Source organism: Gymnoscopelus microlampas (assembly GCF_963454915.1).
Source record: "Gymnoscopelus microlampas genome assembly, chromosome: 10".
Classification (NCBI taxonomy): domain Eukaryota; kingdom Metazoa; phylum Chordata; class Actinopteri; order Myctophiformes; family Myctophidae; genus Gymnoscopelus; species Gymnoscopelus microlampas.
In genome coordinates this window covers 21,012,756-21,029,459 of record NC_139947.1, presented here as the reverse complement: position 1 = coordinate 21,029,459, position 16,704 = coordinate 21,012,756, and the positions used below count along the sequence as shown (strand labels likewise).

General features: G+C 43.3%; 1 protein-coding gene across 4 annotated transcripts in view; it reads right to left on the bottom strand.

Moving 5' to 3' along the window:
- The window catches only part of mtor (mechanistic target of rapamycin kinase), a 161,870-nt gene that overhangs the window by 140,155 nt on the left and 5,011 nt on the right, over positions 1–16,704 (bottom strand). For all 4 annotated transcript variants that reach the window (XM_084070366.1, XM_084070367.1, XM_084070368.1 and 1 more), the window contains exons 4-16: positions 16,238–16,470; positions 15,026–15,226; positions 14,380–14,514; positions 13,994–14,269; positions 12,228–12,336; positions 11,526–11,709; positions 10,527–10,655; positions 9,004–9,248; positions 7,140–7,355; positions 4,757–4,962; positions 3,710–3,832; positions 1,576–1,659; positions 646–738 (exon numbers count right to left, since the gene is read on the bottom strand). In XM_084070366.1, coding sequence (XP_083926492.1) covers positions 646–738; positions 1,576–1,659; positions 3,710–3,832; positions 4,757–4,962; positions 7,140–7,355; positions 9,004–9,248; positions 10,527–10,655; positions 11,526–11,709; positions 12,228–12,336; positions 13,994–14,269; positions 14,380–14,514; positions 15,026–15,226; positions 16,238–16,470 — 2,234 coding nt within the window. The remainder of the gene's footprint in view (positions 1–645; positions 739–1,575; positions 1,660–3,709; positions 3,833–4,756; positions 4,963–7,139; positions 7,356–9,003; positions 9,249–10,526; positions 10,656–11,525; positions 11,710–12,227; positions 12,337–13,993; positions 14,270–14,379; positions 14,515–15,025; positions 15,227–16,237; positions 16,471–16,704) is intronic.

Sequence of the window (16,704 nt, the reverse complement as noted above, 5' to 3'; positions counted from 1 at the left end):
GAGAAAGAGAAGCTGGAGCTCGAGCGGGACAACATGAAGGGAGAATGGATCTCCCAGGAGCTGCTTTGGGGGATCGAGAAGTTCGCCATGGCAGAGGACTTCAGGGTCCAGTTGGGAACGAAAGACAGGAACTGGATGAAGGAGAGAGAGGACCTGTTTACGGAAAAGAAGGCGATCACCGAAAACCTTTTCACGGCGCGGAACAGGGCGAAGATCTAGACGACGAGCTGACCGATACGAAGACCGCGCTGAAGGACGAGCGAAAGGAGCTCGCGGAAACGGAAAAGACTCTGAACATGAAAACATTACGAGATGATGAGACAGAGGGCGGGGAGGGCGTTTGTACTGAACGTTGACAGATTCCATGTGTTTCTTTTCACAAGAAAAGCCTGGCATTAAACAACTGAACTCGCAAGCTCTGGTTATGTCTTTAAAGAAACATAGTGTACGTACTGTAGTGTTTCTTTCAACCAATGTGATGGCACAAAAAAAACTTGACCGACTGAATAATTCTTTTCGAGACATAAATTTGAAAAGATTTAGTGCAAGGTAGGTTTTGAGGTAAGGATTACTACGATGTGCTGGAGATAATAGCGGAAAATATGGGAACCATATGAACACCCGCCAATCACTTTCTGGACATACCTGTCTCTTGGCCAATGAGGAGGAGTCCTGAAGCATGTCCATGATGATGGGGAAAAGCTCGTCCATCCACTTCCGCATCTCCAGGCCGCTCACCTGTCAGCGCAGGTATCAGGTGAACCAATCAGAACAAGGAAAGACACCTGCTTCCCCTTTTTTTTTTTGCATTCATGGAATCTATCAAAGTTAAAACCTTTACATCACCTTTGGAGGTTTAGATTTTTTATGCAAACCACGTGAATCCTTTGATTGTGTTTTATAGCAGTTCTTATGCATTCATCTTGCTCTTTATTCTTCACTAAAGCCCTTTGTAACGTCTGTTTGCGCTGAGACGTCTAATGGAGCCTGCCATCTCTTGTCTTCTGTTGCCCCTTCCCTCTCTTTGGGTATCCTACCATGCATAGCAAAGTGTTCATTTGACTCTGAGGGTCATTACAGTACTCTCAAGAAATTAAAAAAAAATTAAATGAACACTCAGGGGTTCACTGTGTGGCTCTTAACCCATTAAGACCTGGGACGCATCTGCGTCATTTTTTTTATTTGAGCTAAAAAACATTATTTTACACTTTGGCTATTCAAAAATAGCAGATATACAAGCTCATAGCGCGGCTCATAGCGCCTGATGTCTTTAACACTTGATTTTTATCGTTCTTATTATTGCAGACAGCAACTGAAGAGCTACATAGGGTGGCAAGCAAACATCCTTTTATCCTGTTTTAACTGAGACATAGCTAAGATTCCTAAGTAAGTGTGGTCAGTTCAACAAAGCAGCCTTATTAACTTAAGCTTTTTCTTCACAAACCGATCCTGAAACAGAATTTGGCAGCATGAACAACAAAACAAATGCTTACGGTTCAAATTCTGTTATTCAAGGTCTATTTTCCTTTCTAGTTCAGAATGGAATAAAACATGGCAGTCAAAAGCCTACAGTACCTGGGCCAGCTCTCCAATGGTGGCCAGGACACTGATCACCACGCCAGGGTTGGGGTCCGGGTCTTTCAGCTTCAGGATAAGAGCCTGAATGGTAGGGAGAGAGGTGAAAGGTTGCCTTGAGTGAATGGGACACACAATATCAAGCGATGAAAAACGCATCACAGAGTTGGAACGGCAAAACGGCCATATCAGATACAGTCTGAATTGGCCTAACGACTAAAAAGAAAAAAAGGAATAAAAGAGATTGGAAAAGTGTGGGGAGTGAGTTTGAGGGAGAGACGAGTGGAATGCCATACATCATCATTCAAAGGGGCAGGTGACTGGCTACAATCCTAGTTATTGATTTGTTGCAAACAACAGCTTGTCTTGTACAAAGATGATACTGTACATACTAGACAGAGCCAATTGTCTGTCTGAATTGGACATGGTTTTTATGCTTTCTGAGGTGTAGAGCAACCAATACTATTCTGAAAATGACAGGGATGGTCTAATTTCGTGGCCATCACTTTATGGAAAACTGACATACCCAACTTCACCACAGGTTTATTTTCACCCTTTGAGAACTATACAATATTTATTTGAGCAACACATTTAGTGGAACGTAAACAATCACTCCATAACATTCCCAACTTAGATCACTTTTGTGATAAAAGACATTTTGTACTTTTGATCTGTGGACCCTTATGAATATAAATTGGCACGGTTTGGATATCCAAAGTTGCCACAAAATCTATAAATATTCACTTCAAAACAAGCCGCACATTAGGGGGGAAAGGCATGCTTTGTATTCTAGACAACTAGGAAACCACAAGGCAGTGGAAAACATTTCCATAAAGACAGATGACTGTTTATATGTGCTTTATTTGGACTCTGTTCACCTTGTATGCTCTGTCCGTAATGAATCAGTTGGCTTTGTTCAAGTACTGATGTCAGTACAGTAAATCTCCACCGTTGCAGGAAATGGACCATAGGTATGAAGCCAAGATGTTTAAGGCACTGATAACCTGTCTATTAACCATGCAAAACATTGCAATAAAGAGGGGTTTAATGGGCTGAACTTGAAACAAGCTAGTTGTTTAGAGTATTTGAATGATTTTTAATCTCAATTCTTATCATTTTGGCGCCGTTGATTTTCCTTGGGCACTGGCTGAAACCTTTTTGGGGGCGCCACAAATTCCACTGCACGGGTGGATTTCCGTCATAAATAAAAAGTGTGTATTGCAGATATAAGTTCTCGTCACTGACATTCTGTTCATAATATTGTGAGCACGCAACATCAGTGGTTCTCAAAAAACGGGGTCCAGGGACTACCAGGGGTCCTTGAGGTGATCCCAGGGGAACCAAATGGACCCGTGCAGCTCTGCATGGACCCTCACTGGTCCATTTGGTTCCATTTGTATACTCTGGGTCAGTGGTTCTCAAACTTTTTCATGTCAAGGACCCCCAAATTGACACTTATTAGCCCGCGGACCCCCATTTGAAAAGATAAGCCAGGGACCCCAATAAGAGAAGGTTTATACGGCTTTCTAGCAGTGATTCTCAACCATTTTAACGTCAAGGACCCTAGTTTGACATGCATTAGGCTACGGACCCCCATTTAATGGCATTTATACCTCTGGGACCCGAATTTATATTATAAAATCAATGTTCATTTAACTCTGAGAGTGTACAAATGGAACCAAATGGACCCGTTAGGGTCCATTTGGTTCCATCTGTACACTCTCAGAGTTACAGAACCATAAGGGTCCATTTGGTTCCATTTGTACACTCTCAGAGTTACAGAACCATAAGGGTCCATTTGGTTCCATTTGTACACTCTCAGAGTTACAGAACCATAAGGGTCCATTTGGTTCCATTTGTACACTCTCAGAGTTACAGAACCATAAGGGTCCATTTGGCTCCTATCCATCATTTAGCTGGGGACCCCCTGGAACCGCCTCAAGTACCCCTGGGGGTCCCCGTACCCCACTTTGAGAACTAATGCTCTGGGTTATGGGGGTGTGCGGTCCTAATGACACACCAAACAGGGGGTCCTTGGAATCAAAAAGTGCATGAACCCCCATATTTACGTAGGAAGCCGGCTCGTCAGCCACTACACACTGCCAGCTGGTGCTGAACGGGCGCCTTGTCATACCTTGAGGATGGGTTCCATGTACGGGCGTATGAGGCGGGGAGCGTTGGAGACCAAGTGACCCAGCATGCGAGCGCTCTGCTCCTTGTTCCTGCCCACGCCGCTGTGCTCCAACTCCGTCAGGATCTGCACACAGACCACAACCATGTCACAGAGAGGAGGAGAGGAGATAGACCAAGTTGAGCGTTATGTGTATGGCTGCACCGCATCTTTACTATCAGTAAAGACTTTGGTTTCTGAAGCTCTGCTGCCCTCTGCAGGCAATAAGGCGTCTCCCTGAAAACTTGCAAATAGATGAATTTGAAAGCACGGTGAGTCCTGTATGTCTCTGTAGTCTGTAACCCTGTTGTTGTTTCCAAAACCATGAAATGAACCCTAGTGTCCCTAACATGGGCATTTCAGAATACGCAAACATATAGCGAAACAGTCCCCGAAAATAGCCAACAGATAATCTGTTTTCGTCGTAGAGATTTATATAGAGGGGAGAAATTAGAGGGGCAAAGATAAACACCTGGGCAACCCCGTCAACAAAGTATACAGCGTCTAGGTGGTTACGGGCAGTGGTGGAAAAAGTACTCAAATTCTTTGCTTAAGTAAAAGTACCAATACTGCAATATAAAAATACCCTGTTACAAGTAAAAGTCCATAATTAAAAATTTACTTGAGTAAAAGTACAAAAGTGTTGGCATCAAAATGTACTTAAAGTACCAAAAGTAAAAGTACTAAATATTTGAAAATAGCCGATCTACAAGCTCACAACGCGTCGCATCGCAAATAGCCTAGGTATAAAATATGGCTAAAGTGGTTCATGTATGTTTCATTATATCATAGTTTATATCTGAAAAGTAACTAAAGTTTATAAATTATTGTAGTGGAGTAAAAGTACAAGATTTGCCTCTGAGATGTAGTGGAGTAGAAGTAAAAGTATTGGAAATTGGAAATACTCAAGTAAAGTACAAATACCTCAAAATTTTACTTAAGTATAACACTTAAGTAAATGTACTTAGTTACTTTCCACCACCGGTTACGGGTCAGGTGTGAATTTCCTACCTGAATGAGCATCTTGCGCAAGAAGGGCATGACGAAGGCCGGGTTCATGCTGCTGAGGCGGCCGATGGTGCAGATGGCCAGCTCTCGGATCTCAAACACTTCGTCGTTGAGGGCCACAAACAGAGCCTGGAGGTTCTCCGCCTGGGCCAGGTGGGCGTCAAAGCGCTCGTCCAGAGACGCCAGCACACAGTAGCGGATGTCGGGGTCTGTCGGAGGACAATGGACAAAGAACTTCAGAATCAGATAGAGCTTCAATTAAGAACTTCAATTTATTGGCCCCGGAACAAGGAATTTTGAATTGGTGGTATACTCTCTGTGTTCACACGTTATCACAGAGTAAGAGATAAGTAATACAAATACAAGGGCAATAGACACAATATGACTGTAATAAGAATAAGGAAATCTGGTGATCCGGGAACTTTATTACACAGGTCTTCGTCGGGGCGAAAATGAATGTAATAGCACATCTGACAACCGTTGTCTTTAAATAGTCAAGGCAAAATATGACTGCAGCATTTTTAAAGGATGTGTACAGAATGTTACAATGATCATTGCACAGGCTGTAGCGTTATTTTTAGGATACTGCACTTAGACATAGATGTACATTACATTACATTACAGTCATTTAGCAGACGCTTTTATCCAAAGCGACTTACCATAAGTGCATTCAACATAGGTAGGGAACGAAACTACTAATCACCAGAAGTCTTAAGTGCATTTCCTGCAAAAACAAGCAACCAAGAGTATACCTAGCACCAAGGTATAAGTGCAATATATCAGCTACCTACTTAACAGATGAGAAAAAATTGCAAAATCAAATGAGCACGAGCTAATACAAAAAGTGTATCGACTAAACAAGATCCAATAAAACAGTACAACAATAAAACAAGAGTTCGTACTACTAGTTAACAACTTTATTATTCTTTGTATCAACTTAATTATTCATACACCCAACTGTGCTCGTCTATTCCAATGTTGCTGCGTGTGCCATTTGCTTGTAAATGTGTGTGATTCATATTCACATTCGTCATTTGAACTGTTTGCTGTGTGACTCTCGGTCAGACTGTCTGAACTCACTCTCGCCTCTAAAACAGGGGTCTTTCAGGCCAAGGACCCCCTAGCTGAGAGAATAATGAAGCAGGGACCCCCTCTATATTGTATACAATTGTGTTTTCGATTAAACTTTTTTTTTGTTAACCTATACCTCTTTGCCAAAAATAGCCGATCTACAAGCTCACAACGCCTCGCAGCGCGAGGCGTTGTGAGCTTGTAGATCTGCTGTTTTTGGCTAAAGTTCTCCTCAGAAAAAGGGATGCTAGGGTTCAAGTGGTTAAGGTAAAACACATAATCCTATCACACAAAGATTTGGCGGACCCCCTGTAGTAACTCTGAGGACCCCCTAGGGGTCCCGGACCCCCTGTTGAAGACCCTTGCTCTAAAACGTGACCATTTCTTCTCCGAGTTGGTTATTCTCTGAGGTACTCGATAAGGACTAATGCTTGATTCACACGCCGTGTGCCAAAAACAGCAGATCTACAGTAGAAGCTTACGGCTTGTAAATCTGTTTTCCCGCTCGTTTTGTCTGCACAACACTGTTGTGCGACAAAGCAGAAGACAGGTGGTTAATCGATTTGTTGACGTGTACAAAATGTAAAAAATATTAATAAAAACCCCCTTCTCGATTATTCGATTAACTCATTCAGTGCCATTGACGTCGCCGACATCAAGTTTTTCATAAGCCCAGAGTGTCAATGACGTCGCCGACGTCATAAAAATAAAAATAAATGTTTTTGAAAAAAAAGAATCAGAACCCAAGATATCATGATTTGAAGATTTGCTGCTCCATTCACTTCTTGTTTGTTCCTTCGCCCCTCCCGTATGTATGAGAGAGCTGGCGAGAACTTCTGGGAACTCAGATTACTTCTTGTTTAACTTCTTACTGAAAAAGGCTGTATCTCAGCTCCTGAGCACTTTTTTTTTTACAATGTATTTTTGGCCTTGGCACAGGGGTGATAAAGCCAGAACGAGAGTTATGCATATAACTAAGGTTCTACGAATTCCGGATGACCGCCAGAGGCAGTGTTTTCAACACCTGAACTATCCAGGTGTTGAAAACACTGCCTCTGGCGGTCAGAAGGAATGAAGTAGAACGAGAGTTATGCATATAACTAAGGTTCTACGAATTCCGGATGACCGCCAGAGGCAGTGTTTTCAACACCTGGATAGTTCAGGTGTTGAAAACACTGCCTCTGGCGGTCAGAAGGAATGAAGTAGAAATACGTTTGGCATTGAATGAGTTAATCTAAAAAGTTGTCGATAGAATAATCGCTAGGGAAAATAATCGTTGCAGGACCTACAGCCGTCCTTTCCCTTTTTGTCTTACCGGGATCGGTGATGCCGACCACCAGCAGCTTGCTGAGTACGTCGGCCACCACCTGCACCGCCGTCTGGCTGACCACGTGGCCGTGGCCGCTGATCAGCTGGATGGAGGGGGTGAGCAGGCGGGAGCAGGTGCGAGCCGCCTCCATGCGGATCTCCTTGTGCTCGCTGTTGAGGAAGTGGTCGGCACAGTGGCGCACAAACTGGGTCAGGGAGTGTCCTAGAAAGCGAAGGAAAGAGGGTTTGTGGTTTGCTATGGCAGTGGTTCTCAACCTTTTCAGGCCGTGACCCCCTAAAATAATCATAATCTTTCACTGGGGACCCCCCTCCACCCTGACAAGCACTTGGAATGTAGGAGTTGAGGCATTACATTTAGTTTGACTCGGTTCCACACATAAATGTTGAAAATAGCAGATCTACAAGCTCACAACGCCTCACGTTGCAAGGCATTGTGAGCTTGTAGATCTGCTATGTTCACAATTTTTGCTTCCTATATTATTTGGTGATTTGGCCAAAGTTTGACCTTTTTTTATAGTATAGTTTGTTAATTACTTTTGATTCAGTAATGGTATTTTCCCCCTTTTATTTACAGTAGGTATTAAAAAGCTCTTAAAAGTCTTAAATTGTCACTTCACTGTCATCTGGGTCCCGACCCACAGGTTGAGATCCACTGGTCTATGGCAGTGGTTCTCAAACCCTTTTCATGTCAAGGACCCCCACATTGACACTTATTATTAGCCCACAGACCCCCATTTGAAAAGATATGCCAGGGACCTCCATAAGAGAATATTCTTCCGGCTCTAACAGTGATTCTCAACCATTTTGATTTCAAGGGCGCCCAGTTTGACAGTTTGAGGCAAAGGAAACCCATTTAATGGCATTTCTATCTTTGGGACCCCAATTTATACTGTAAAATCAATGTTAATTTAACTCTGAGAGCGTACAAATGGCGGGTCCATTTGGTTCCATTTGTACACTTTCAGAGTTACAGACCCATAAGGGTCCACTTGGTTCCTAACTATCCATCATTTAGCTGGGGACCCCCTGGAACTCCCTCAAGGACCCCTGGGGGTCCCCGTACCCCACTTTGAGAACCAATGGTCTATGGTTACACACATCTGGAATAGTGACTCATAGTATGATTATCATCTTATTCATTGATATATCAGAGTAATAGAGTATATCTCAGAAAAAATATAGACCACTTTTCCGTGAATGGTTTTACTATGGTTTGACACACATTTGCTTACATTTTCTGCATAATTACTAAAACATTAGCGAACCTGAACGGTTGAGTCAATGAATGTTGGCAAAACATCATCATTGCGCGGTTAACCCATTCAGACCGAGAAAGCATCTGTGTCATTTTTAAGATTTCTTTGGGCTATTCAAAAATAGCAGATATACAAGCTCATGGCTGCTATTTTTGAAAAAAATCTTGAAAATGTGTGCAAATCTTTGTATATATATTTTTAAAGCAAACATTTGTAACTCAAACCTTTGCTTCTGGGGGTCCCTGGAACAACACATTTTACAAATGTTCGGTTAAAAAAATTATATATTCAAAGATTTCCACAGATGTTGACGATTTTTCAAAGAAATGGCAGATCTACAAGCTCATAGCGCGGCACTCGGTGCCGCGCTATGAGCTTGTAGATCTGCCATTTCTGAATAGCCAAAGAAATCCAGAGTGACACAGATGCGTTCCCCGGATTGAATGGGTTAACACGCCAACAGACGTTTGAATTTCACTGGCAAAAATTAAGTCCCCGTTTCTAATCAGCCCGTACTTTAAAAACTCATTACGATGAAACGATAACGCATGGGGTTTGTAATTTGTCGTTGTGCGTGCGTGCGTGCGCGTTTACCTTCGAACTCAAAGCTGCCGAGCGTGCGGAGGGCCAGGGTGATGCTGCCCACGTCGCTGGCCTCGGGGATGTTGGTGAGGCTGGGCGAGGCCAGCTGGTGGGCCAGGCCTTTGGGCATGCCCGGGTGGCGCAGGGGCTTGTGCATCAGCACCAGGGACAGCATCTTGAGGAGGCCGTCCTGGATGTCTTTCTTCAGCTGGGGGATCTGACGGCTCAGGTCGTACAGCACCGCCGTCAGGGCAGGGCTGGAGGGAGGGAGGGAGGGAGAGGGAGTTTACACACTGTTTAGAACCGTTTAGAACAGTGCTTTTTTCAACCTCTTTCATGCCAAGGACCCCTACATTGATATATATTTGGCCGCGGACCCCCCATCTGAAAATGTTTTGTGCCAGGGCCCCCCCCACCCCCCAGAAGCAAAGATTTGAGTTAAAAATGTTCGCTCAACGATATGCACGCATATTCAAGATTTTTCAAAAATAGCAGATCTACAAGCACGTGGCTATGAGCTTGTATATCTGCTATTTTTGAACATGTTAACTAATTTCACTGGGGACCCCCTGGTTAAGCGGAGTTTTCCTCCTCATAATCCCACCCTCATCCTAATCATACAAACTCATTACCGTCCTTCATTAAACCTAATGATGTTACCTAATGATACATCCAATCTACCAGCTTATTTACATGCACATTGATAAGAATTCCCTGAAATACACCAATTAGACCCTCCAGAAAAACGCGGGCAAAAATCCTTGATTATGCGGGCTACAACTCTTGATTATGCGGGCTAAAACTCTTGATTATGCGGGCTAAAATCCTTGATTCTGCGACGAAATATGCGTTTTTTTTTGCAATTTTATGCGGTGAAATTGCGGGAAGTTGCAAAATATGCGGAAAGTTGTGAAATATGCGGCAATATGCGAAAAATGCGATATGTTCAAAGTTGCGAAAAATGTGAAATATGTTCAAAGTTGCGAAATATGCGGAAATATGCGATGCGAATCGCATATTATGCGATGCGATGTGCGTATTATGCGATGCGATATGCGTATTATGCGATGCGATGTGCGTATTATGCGATGCGCATATTATGCGATGCGATGCGGCCTTTTTGAAAAAACGTTACCCCTGCATAATTATGCGCCATTTTGCTGGAGGGTCTAACCAATTAAGGAAATGGTCACACTGTAAGCCAGGTCTTAAACACTTAAGCTCTAGATACTTTATCATACGACAAATAGCGAAAATGGACGATCTACAAGCTCACATTGGGTCGCAATGCCTGAGCTTGTAGATCATGCTATTTTCAAAAGTATTGAACATTGGGTAATTAGAGTTGAAAACTCATAATCATCCCGTGACTATCAGGTTGTTATATCAAACAAGCCTAGTAAGCACTTTAACTGACCTGATTATTCAGAGTCATCGGAGGGTATTCACGTGCACATAAGCACAGTCTATCCAATGCCTGGTTTAGTGGACCCATGGTGTCTGAGTATATCCCTGGAGAGAACCTAGTGTCCTACCTGAGACCCACGGCCAGCATGGGCTCCAGCAGCTCCTTGATATCGGGCTGGATGCTGGGACCCATGGCCCTGGACAGCATGCTGATGCACGTGAACACTGTGGCATCCACCTGCATGGTCTTCTGCCTCCTGCTCGCACACACGCGTGCACACACACACACGCACACACACACAAACAAACAAAGAATTTGCATCGAATGAGTATAAGGATATATTTGAATTATAATTACATACGTATGTTGATTATTAGGGCCGCAACAGTTAATCAAACTAATCAATTGAATTGATTATATATTACAAAATAAATAAGTAAATATTATATATAATTTTTTTTTCTTTCTTTTTTTTTCTGCCTTTGTTGATAGGAACAGTATACTGACAGGAAATGGGGAGAGAGGTGGGGGGGGGGGGGGGGGGTGACACGCAACAAAGGTTGTCGGGATCGGGAGTCGAACCCGCGACACGCTGTCAGGTTGGATTTCCAGCCTAGGTGCCCAGACGGTTACGCCAACCGTCCGGGCCAATATGGGGAATTTCTTGTGTGTCCCTGTCCCTAGGCTTGAGTGCTTGTTGTGATATATACATAACGTTCAATTGGATATATACACACAATACACAGACATTTTTATAAATGGACCGTGAAGTCCAATAGGGCTGCAATAGTTAATCGGACTAATCAATTTAATAAATTATATCATATCAATTAGGGGGGAAAAAAATGTCGATTTTATCAAAAAACATGCTTCAAAAGTAATTGATAGCATAATCGGCAAAATAAAAAGTCGCAGCTAGATACTATGCTTTGGCTTTACCAGTATTGGTTGAGAGAAAACAAAGCTGTGCTACTTTTAGGTATTGCAATTTTTGTACAGAAAATATCATGATGAAAGTAAGATGCTGATCTTGTTGTCCTGTTTTGATAGTGATCTTAAGGTGGTTGGCCCTTATTAGCTTCTTGTCACACTGCTCTAGTCTATAATGGAGAAGTAGATGACTGACTTGTGTGCAAAATCCTTGGGTGGCAGCGCAGCCTTGACGATCTCCAGGATCTTGGTGAGGTAAGGATGGATCTCCGTCCTGACCGCCACCACCAGCAGCCCCAGGGCCTGGAAGGCTGCCGTCCTCTCCTTCTCTTTCTTCAGACAGCCCAGCAAGTAGCCCATGGTGTCTGAAAGGTACTGGTCTGCAAGGGGGATTAGGAGGGTTAATCACCATAACTAAAACACTATACCAAGGGTTTGAAATGAGGGTGCAACTTTGGCAGGTAACGATCCATCGTTGAGAGCCTCTGGTCTAATTCTAAAGTGGCTGGTGCATTTTTGATTCCATCAGCCATTGTGACTGGATAGGAGGGCAGAAACAGTTGATTTCACGTCAAGTCAACTATTTATTATTTATATATCACATTTTATAACATAACCTCAATATGTCATAATCCACAAAAGCAAAGACTAAAGTGTAATTAAACACAGTAAATGAAAAAAGGTAGCAAAAGATTAAGAGGATATTTACATATATCAAAATAAATCCAATGAGTGGACTAAACGATGGGGCAACCTCAGTCTGAGCAAAAAGCAATAGAAACATTTTGGGTATTTAAATTAGTTTTCAACTTGTCAATGGTGAGGCAGGACTTAGCATGGGACGGGAGACTATTCCAGAGTCTACAACAGAGAATTCACGCTGATGTTCACATCCTACCTGTGAAGGTGTTAGCCTGGAAGGCAGCCAACCGTGGCAAGAGGTTCAGGATGGTCATCTGGATCAAAGGGTTCTTACTGGTCCTGTATTTTAGCACCCAGCGACACACCTGACCCAGACACAATAAAAAAGAACACGTCTTCAATGACACATGTGCTACTGACAGCACTAATCTCAAGAGCAAAGCTGTTGAGTCAATTCACACACCCAGGTTACAATTTAGGCATTTTTAGAACTCGCATGAGAGGGTTTAACATTTTCTAAATAAATGGCAACAGTGACTTGAAGTTTTTTGGGGGGTAAACAACCCAAGAGGAGTCTTTTTCTATTGTTTTGTCTCTTGACAAATGTAACAATGTCCACAAGACACACGCGCTTCCTGTTTGGAAGCTGAATGTTATTGGGCTCCTGACAACCCAATTAGTTTTTAACTATCATTTTATATTATATATGGACTTAAACGTTTTTAATTCAAAGTGCTACTCAACAATTGAGTGACAAGCTACAGTAAGAGCATATGCAGCCAACAGTTGTGGATGGATTTTGCGTTTCCTGACATTTGTGTACTCTTCCTCGGGCCTACTCATCTGCTGTGCTTGAACTGGCTGACAAGGCCCCAGGATGTATTCAGTATTGAACATTTAAATTCATCACATCTTTAAACAGCGGGTAAGGCATGGCCCGTAGAAACAAAACAAAAAACTCACTAATGATGAAGATTATTACTATGTGGAAATGCTCAACAGACAAGGAAACTTCATGTCCACCAACCACTAGAATTAATGGAATCATCATGAAAGAGTTACAGGAGGTCAAATCCAGTCTTCGGTTCTCTCAAGCCCAAATTGATTACGTGAGAGAGATGGAGAAGAACGTTGGTTCATTTTAACACAACTGCAGTCTCTGACCTCTCAGTGTATGTACTATGAAAACAAGGATATCATATCCAAAACCGATTGTATAGAGAAAACCAGAGTCGGGGAAACAATGTAATTATTGATGGCCTGATACAGGACAACGCTTATGAGTCTGGTTCAGATATTGAAGGGTTAGAGAGTTCAGTTCAACTGAAATTTAGCCAGTGAGGAGAAACAGGCACACAGTTGAAAATACCAAGATACCATGGCCAGAGGTTTGTCAAATTATAGGAGGATAAAAATCGATTATTATTATTATTATTATAATTTTTTCATCATATCGCTAATTGCACAGAGTAGCAGCCATATTTTGGTTGGTTATCAGAATATTGAGAAGCCTTTGTTATAAGTCAGTATTATTTTACAAAAAAGGACTTAATTTGTATTATCAATAAAAGATAATGGAAGTAAATTAATTGCGAATCGCAGTAATCGCAGTAATCGCAATTTAATTGAATCGTAGCCCTCGGAATCGAATTGAATCGTCAGGTACCTACCAATTTCCGCCCCTAATAAATACATACATAAGTACATGCATGCTGTTCATACATGAATAAGTACACACATAAACACATACATACATAAGTACATACAGTACATACCATACATACATGCTGTTCATAAATACAGTACATACCAATATGAAACATGAATAAATATATTCATAAAAAAGTACATACATACATACATACATACATACACAAATACTGTTCATACATTCATACTGTATAAGTAGTAGTACATACGTAAATACATATTGGCTCCAACTCTGTAGGCTCCCATCCCAGTTCAACAGTTCAACTGCTGATTCCTATCAAACAATCTGCTTACACAATGAATGTACCATACCTGGTCAAAGCGTTCCTCCATGAGTTCGCGGCAGTAGCGGCTCTCCACCAGCAGGTTCTTGGCGGGCACGGGCGTTGCTCCGAAGCTGAGGAAGCCCTGCGGCGTGCTGTAGCCCAGCAGGCCCAGCAGCGCGTTGGACTGCGGCGGCTGCACCGACTGGAAGCTGGTGAAGGGTGTGATGTGGCGCGGCTTGGTGCCGAAGCCCATCAGCTCCTTGCAGTACTTGTCGTGCACCAGCTGCTGCTGCGTAATCTCCTCCATCTCCTCACGCATCCGCTGAGTGGAGAGAGGCAGGTGAGAGTGAGACGTGCACAGAGCTTCACTATGCATATTTGCGTATCCATATTTATGTCAATATTTTGCTGCAAAAAGTTAGGTCCTCTCACCTCTCCCTCCATGCTGCTGATACGAACCAACTCGTTGAGGATGAGGAGAGCACCGTGGACCCTGTCCTCTCGATTCATTCCCTTTTCTTTGGCCAAGGTCTCATCGAAGCCTTTCTCTGCCTCCTCAAATGTTTGCTTCGAGGGAAAGCACAAACGTCAAGATTTCCCATTACAAGGGCGGCCATTTGTTCCCCTTACAAATACAGCACAGTGCTAGGGCTGCAACGGTTAATCGAACTAAGCGATCTAATCAATTAGAGAAAATAAATCTCGATTTTAATAAAATTATCGATTGTGGATTATTTTATTCTTTTTATACAATAGCAAAAGATCTAGCATTGCATTGCGTGTTGTGAGCTTGTACATCAGCTATTTTTGCCCAATAACATTGTATGACAAAATATAAAATGATTAGTAGTAGTTAATAACTATAATTGTTTGTGTCGATTTGTTGATATATAAATAGTTTGGGTAATTAATATAATAACACGCCTCTTACTTATTCGAATAATCTAAAAAGTAATCCAAAAAGAATCACTACGAAAATAATCAATTGTTGCAGCTCTATACAGTCCGTATCGACGCACGTCACTTCATAATGACAAAAAAGAAAACAGTAGTGGGACAGGAAAGAGGGAGGCCTTACTTTGTACCACTGCGGTTTCTGCATCTCCTTGGTCTCTCTCTGTGTGGTGAGGATGAGGCACGCTCGCAGGGCTGAGACCGCCCCTTCTCGGATGGCCTGCTTGGGGTCCCATACGGCATAGAAGATGTTGTCAAAGAAGGGCTGCACTTGCTGGAAGAAGAAGGTGGGTGCACTCACTGCTAACTCCCTCAACACCAGCACCTGCACGGCAAAGGAGAAAAACACATTTCACGATTGCAGGTAACCATTCATTCAAGCTAGCAAAAGCAAACATTTGCAGTACCATGAAAACAATCTAATCATGTGGATCTCGGGATCATGTGGATTTCAGGATCATTTACAAATACCTGATGTGTTTGTGCTATCTCATTCCCATAGTAATAACTACATACAATAAATAAAAAACACCACGTGGATGCACCTGGGACGTATCATCAGTGTTGTAGCCTGGGGTCGACGGGTGTTTCGGATCTCGCAACATACAACCTCGCCCAGGTGAGCCAGCCGGGGTTGATCAAGCCCCGACTTACGTCCTAGTAGCTACCCACGGTCAGTCATCTTAGGGAAAGACAGGGCCCCTCAGTCCGCTTCTCCGGAACTACTCTGCCGGGACCGGGGGAGGCTCTGGCACGTGGAGGGACTAGGCTCTGTCCGGGCCCCTCCTTCGTCTCACCAGGTCCAGGACCTGAGCGTTGCACCAGACTCCCCCGCTCCAAACATTTCACTCCGGCGTGATGGTGTCTTGGGCCGTGGTGGTACTGCAGGCTCCACTTGCGGCTTGCCTGAAAGGCCCTCCTAAAAGGCCTCACCGTGGGTTTGTAGGGCTTCTTCCTCACGGAAGACGCAGGCTGGGGCGCCAACCCATACTGCTCCCGGGTAATGTAACATGTCATAGCCTAAATCCCTGGTAATACCAACTACAGTAGCTGCACAAAATATTGCAAATGTATAGCAATCACAATCATACGAATCCCCGTGCATATCCTGAGACTTCTTTGTCAGTATCGTAGAAAACTTGTTCTGAATTAATATCTGTTTAAACAAAGAAACACTGCAGTGGGATGGGACAGTCTTATGCTAGTAGTCATACATCATACTCACAGTAGACATCTCTATTTTCACCATATCCATAAAAACACGCCCTTAGCAGCCCTGCAACAACAAACAACACGGCCCCAAACAACACAGGCTGTGTTCTGCTACCCGACTCACCGCAGCATGGCGCCGGCCTTCATTCCTGTCCGCCCCTAGCCACTCCAGTGCCCTCTTCACCTCGAACTCCACGTACTCTGCAGTGAAAGTATCCCCCGCCATGGACAGGTGGCCCATGGCTTTGGAGGCCATCTCCATGACCACTGGGTCGCTGGAGGGAAGGAGGTTTCGCAGGTAGTTGGCGAAGCGGCTGATCCTGGTGGCGTTTCCTCCCTCGACCCCAATCAGGCTCACTGGAACACATCACCATCGTCAATGACAACCACTTACAACCACGACCAAGGTCAACTGCTAAGGTACGGCTAAGTAAACCATGAACCCATTAAGACCGGGAACGCATCCGTGTCATTTTTAGATTTCTTTGGCTATTCAAAAACAGCAGATATACAAGCTCATAACTGCTGTTGTGTTATATTGTATTCACATACTGTACCATACAAATTAGTCAAATGAATGCTATATTCACT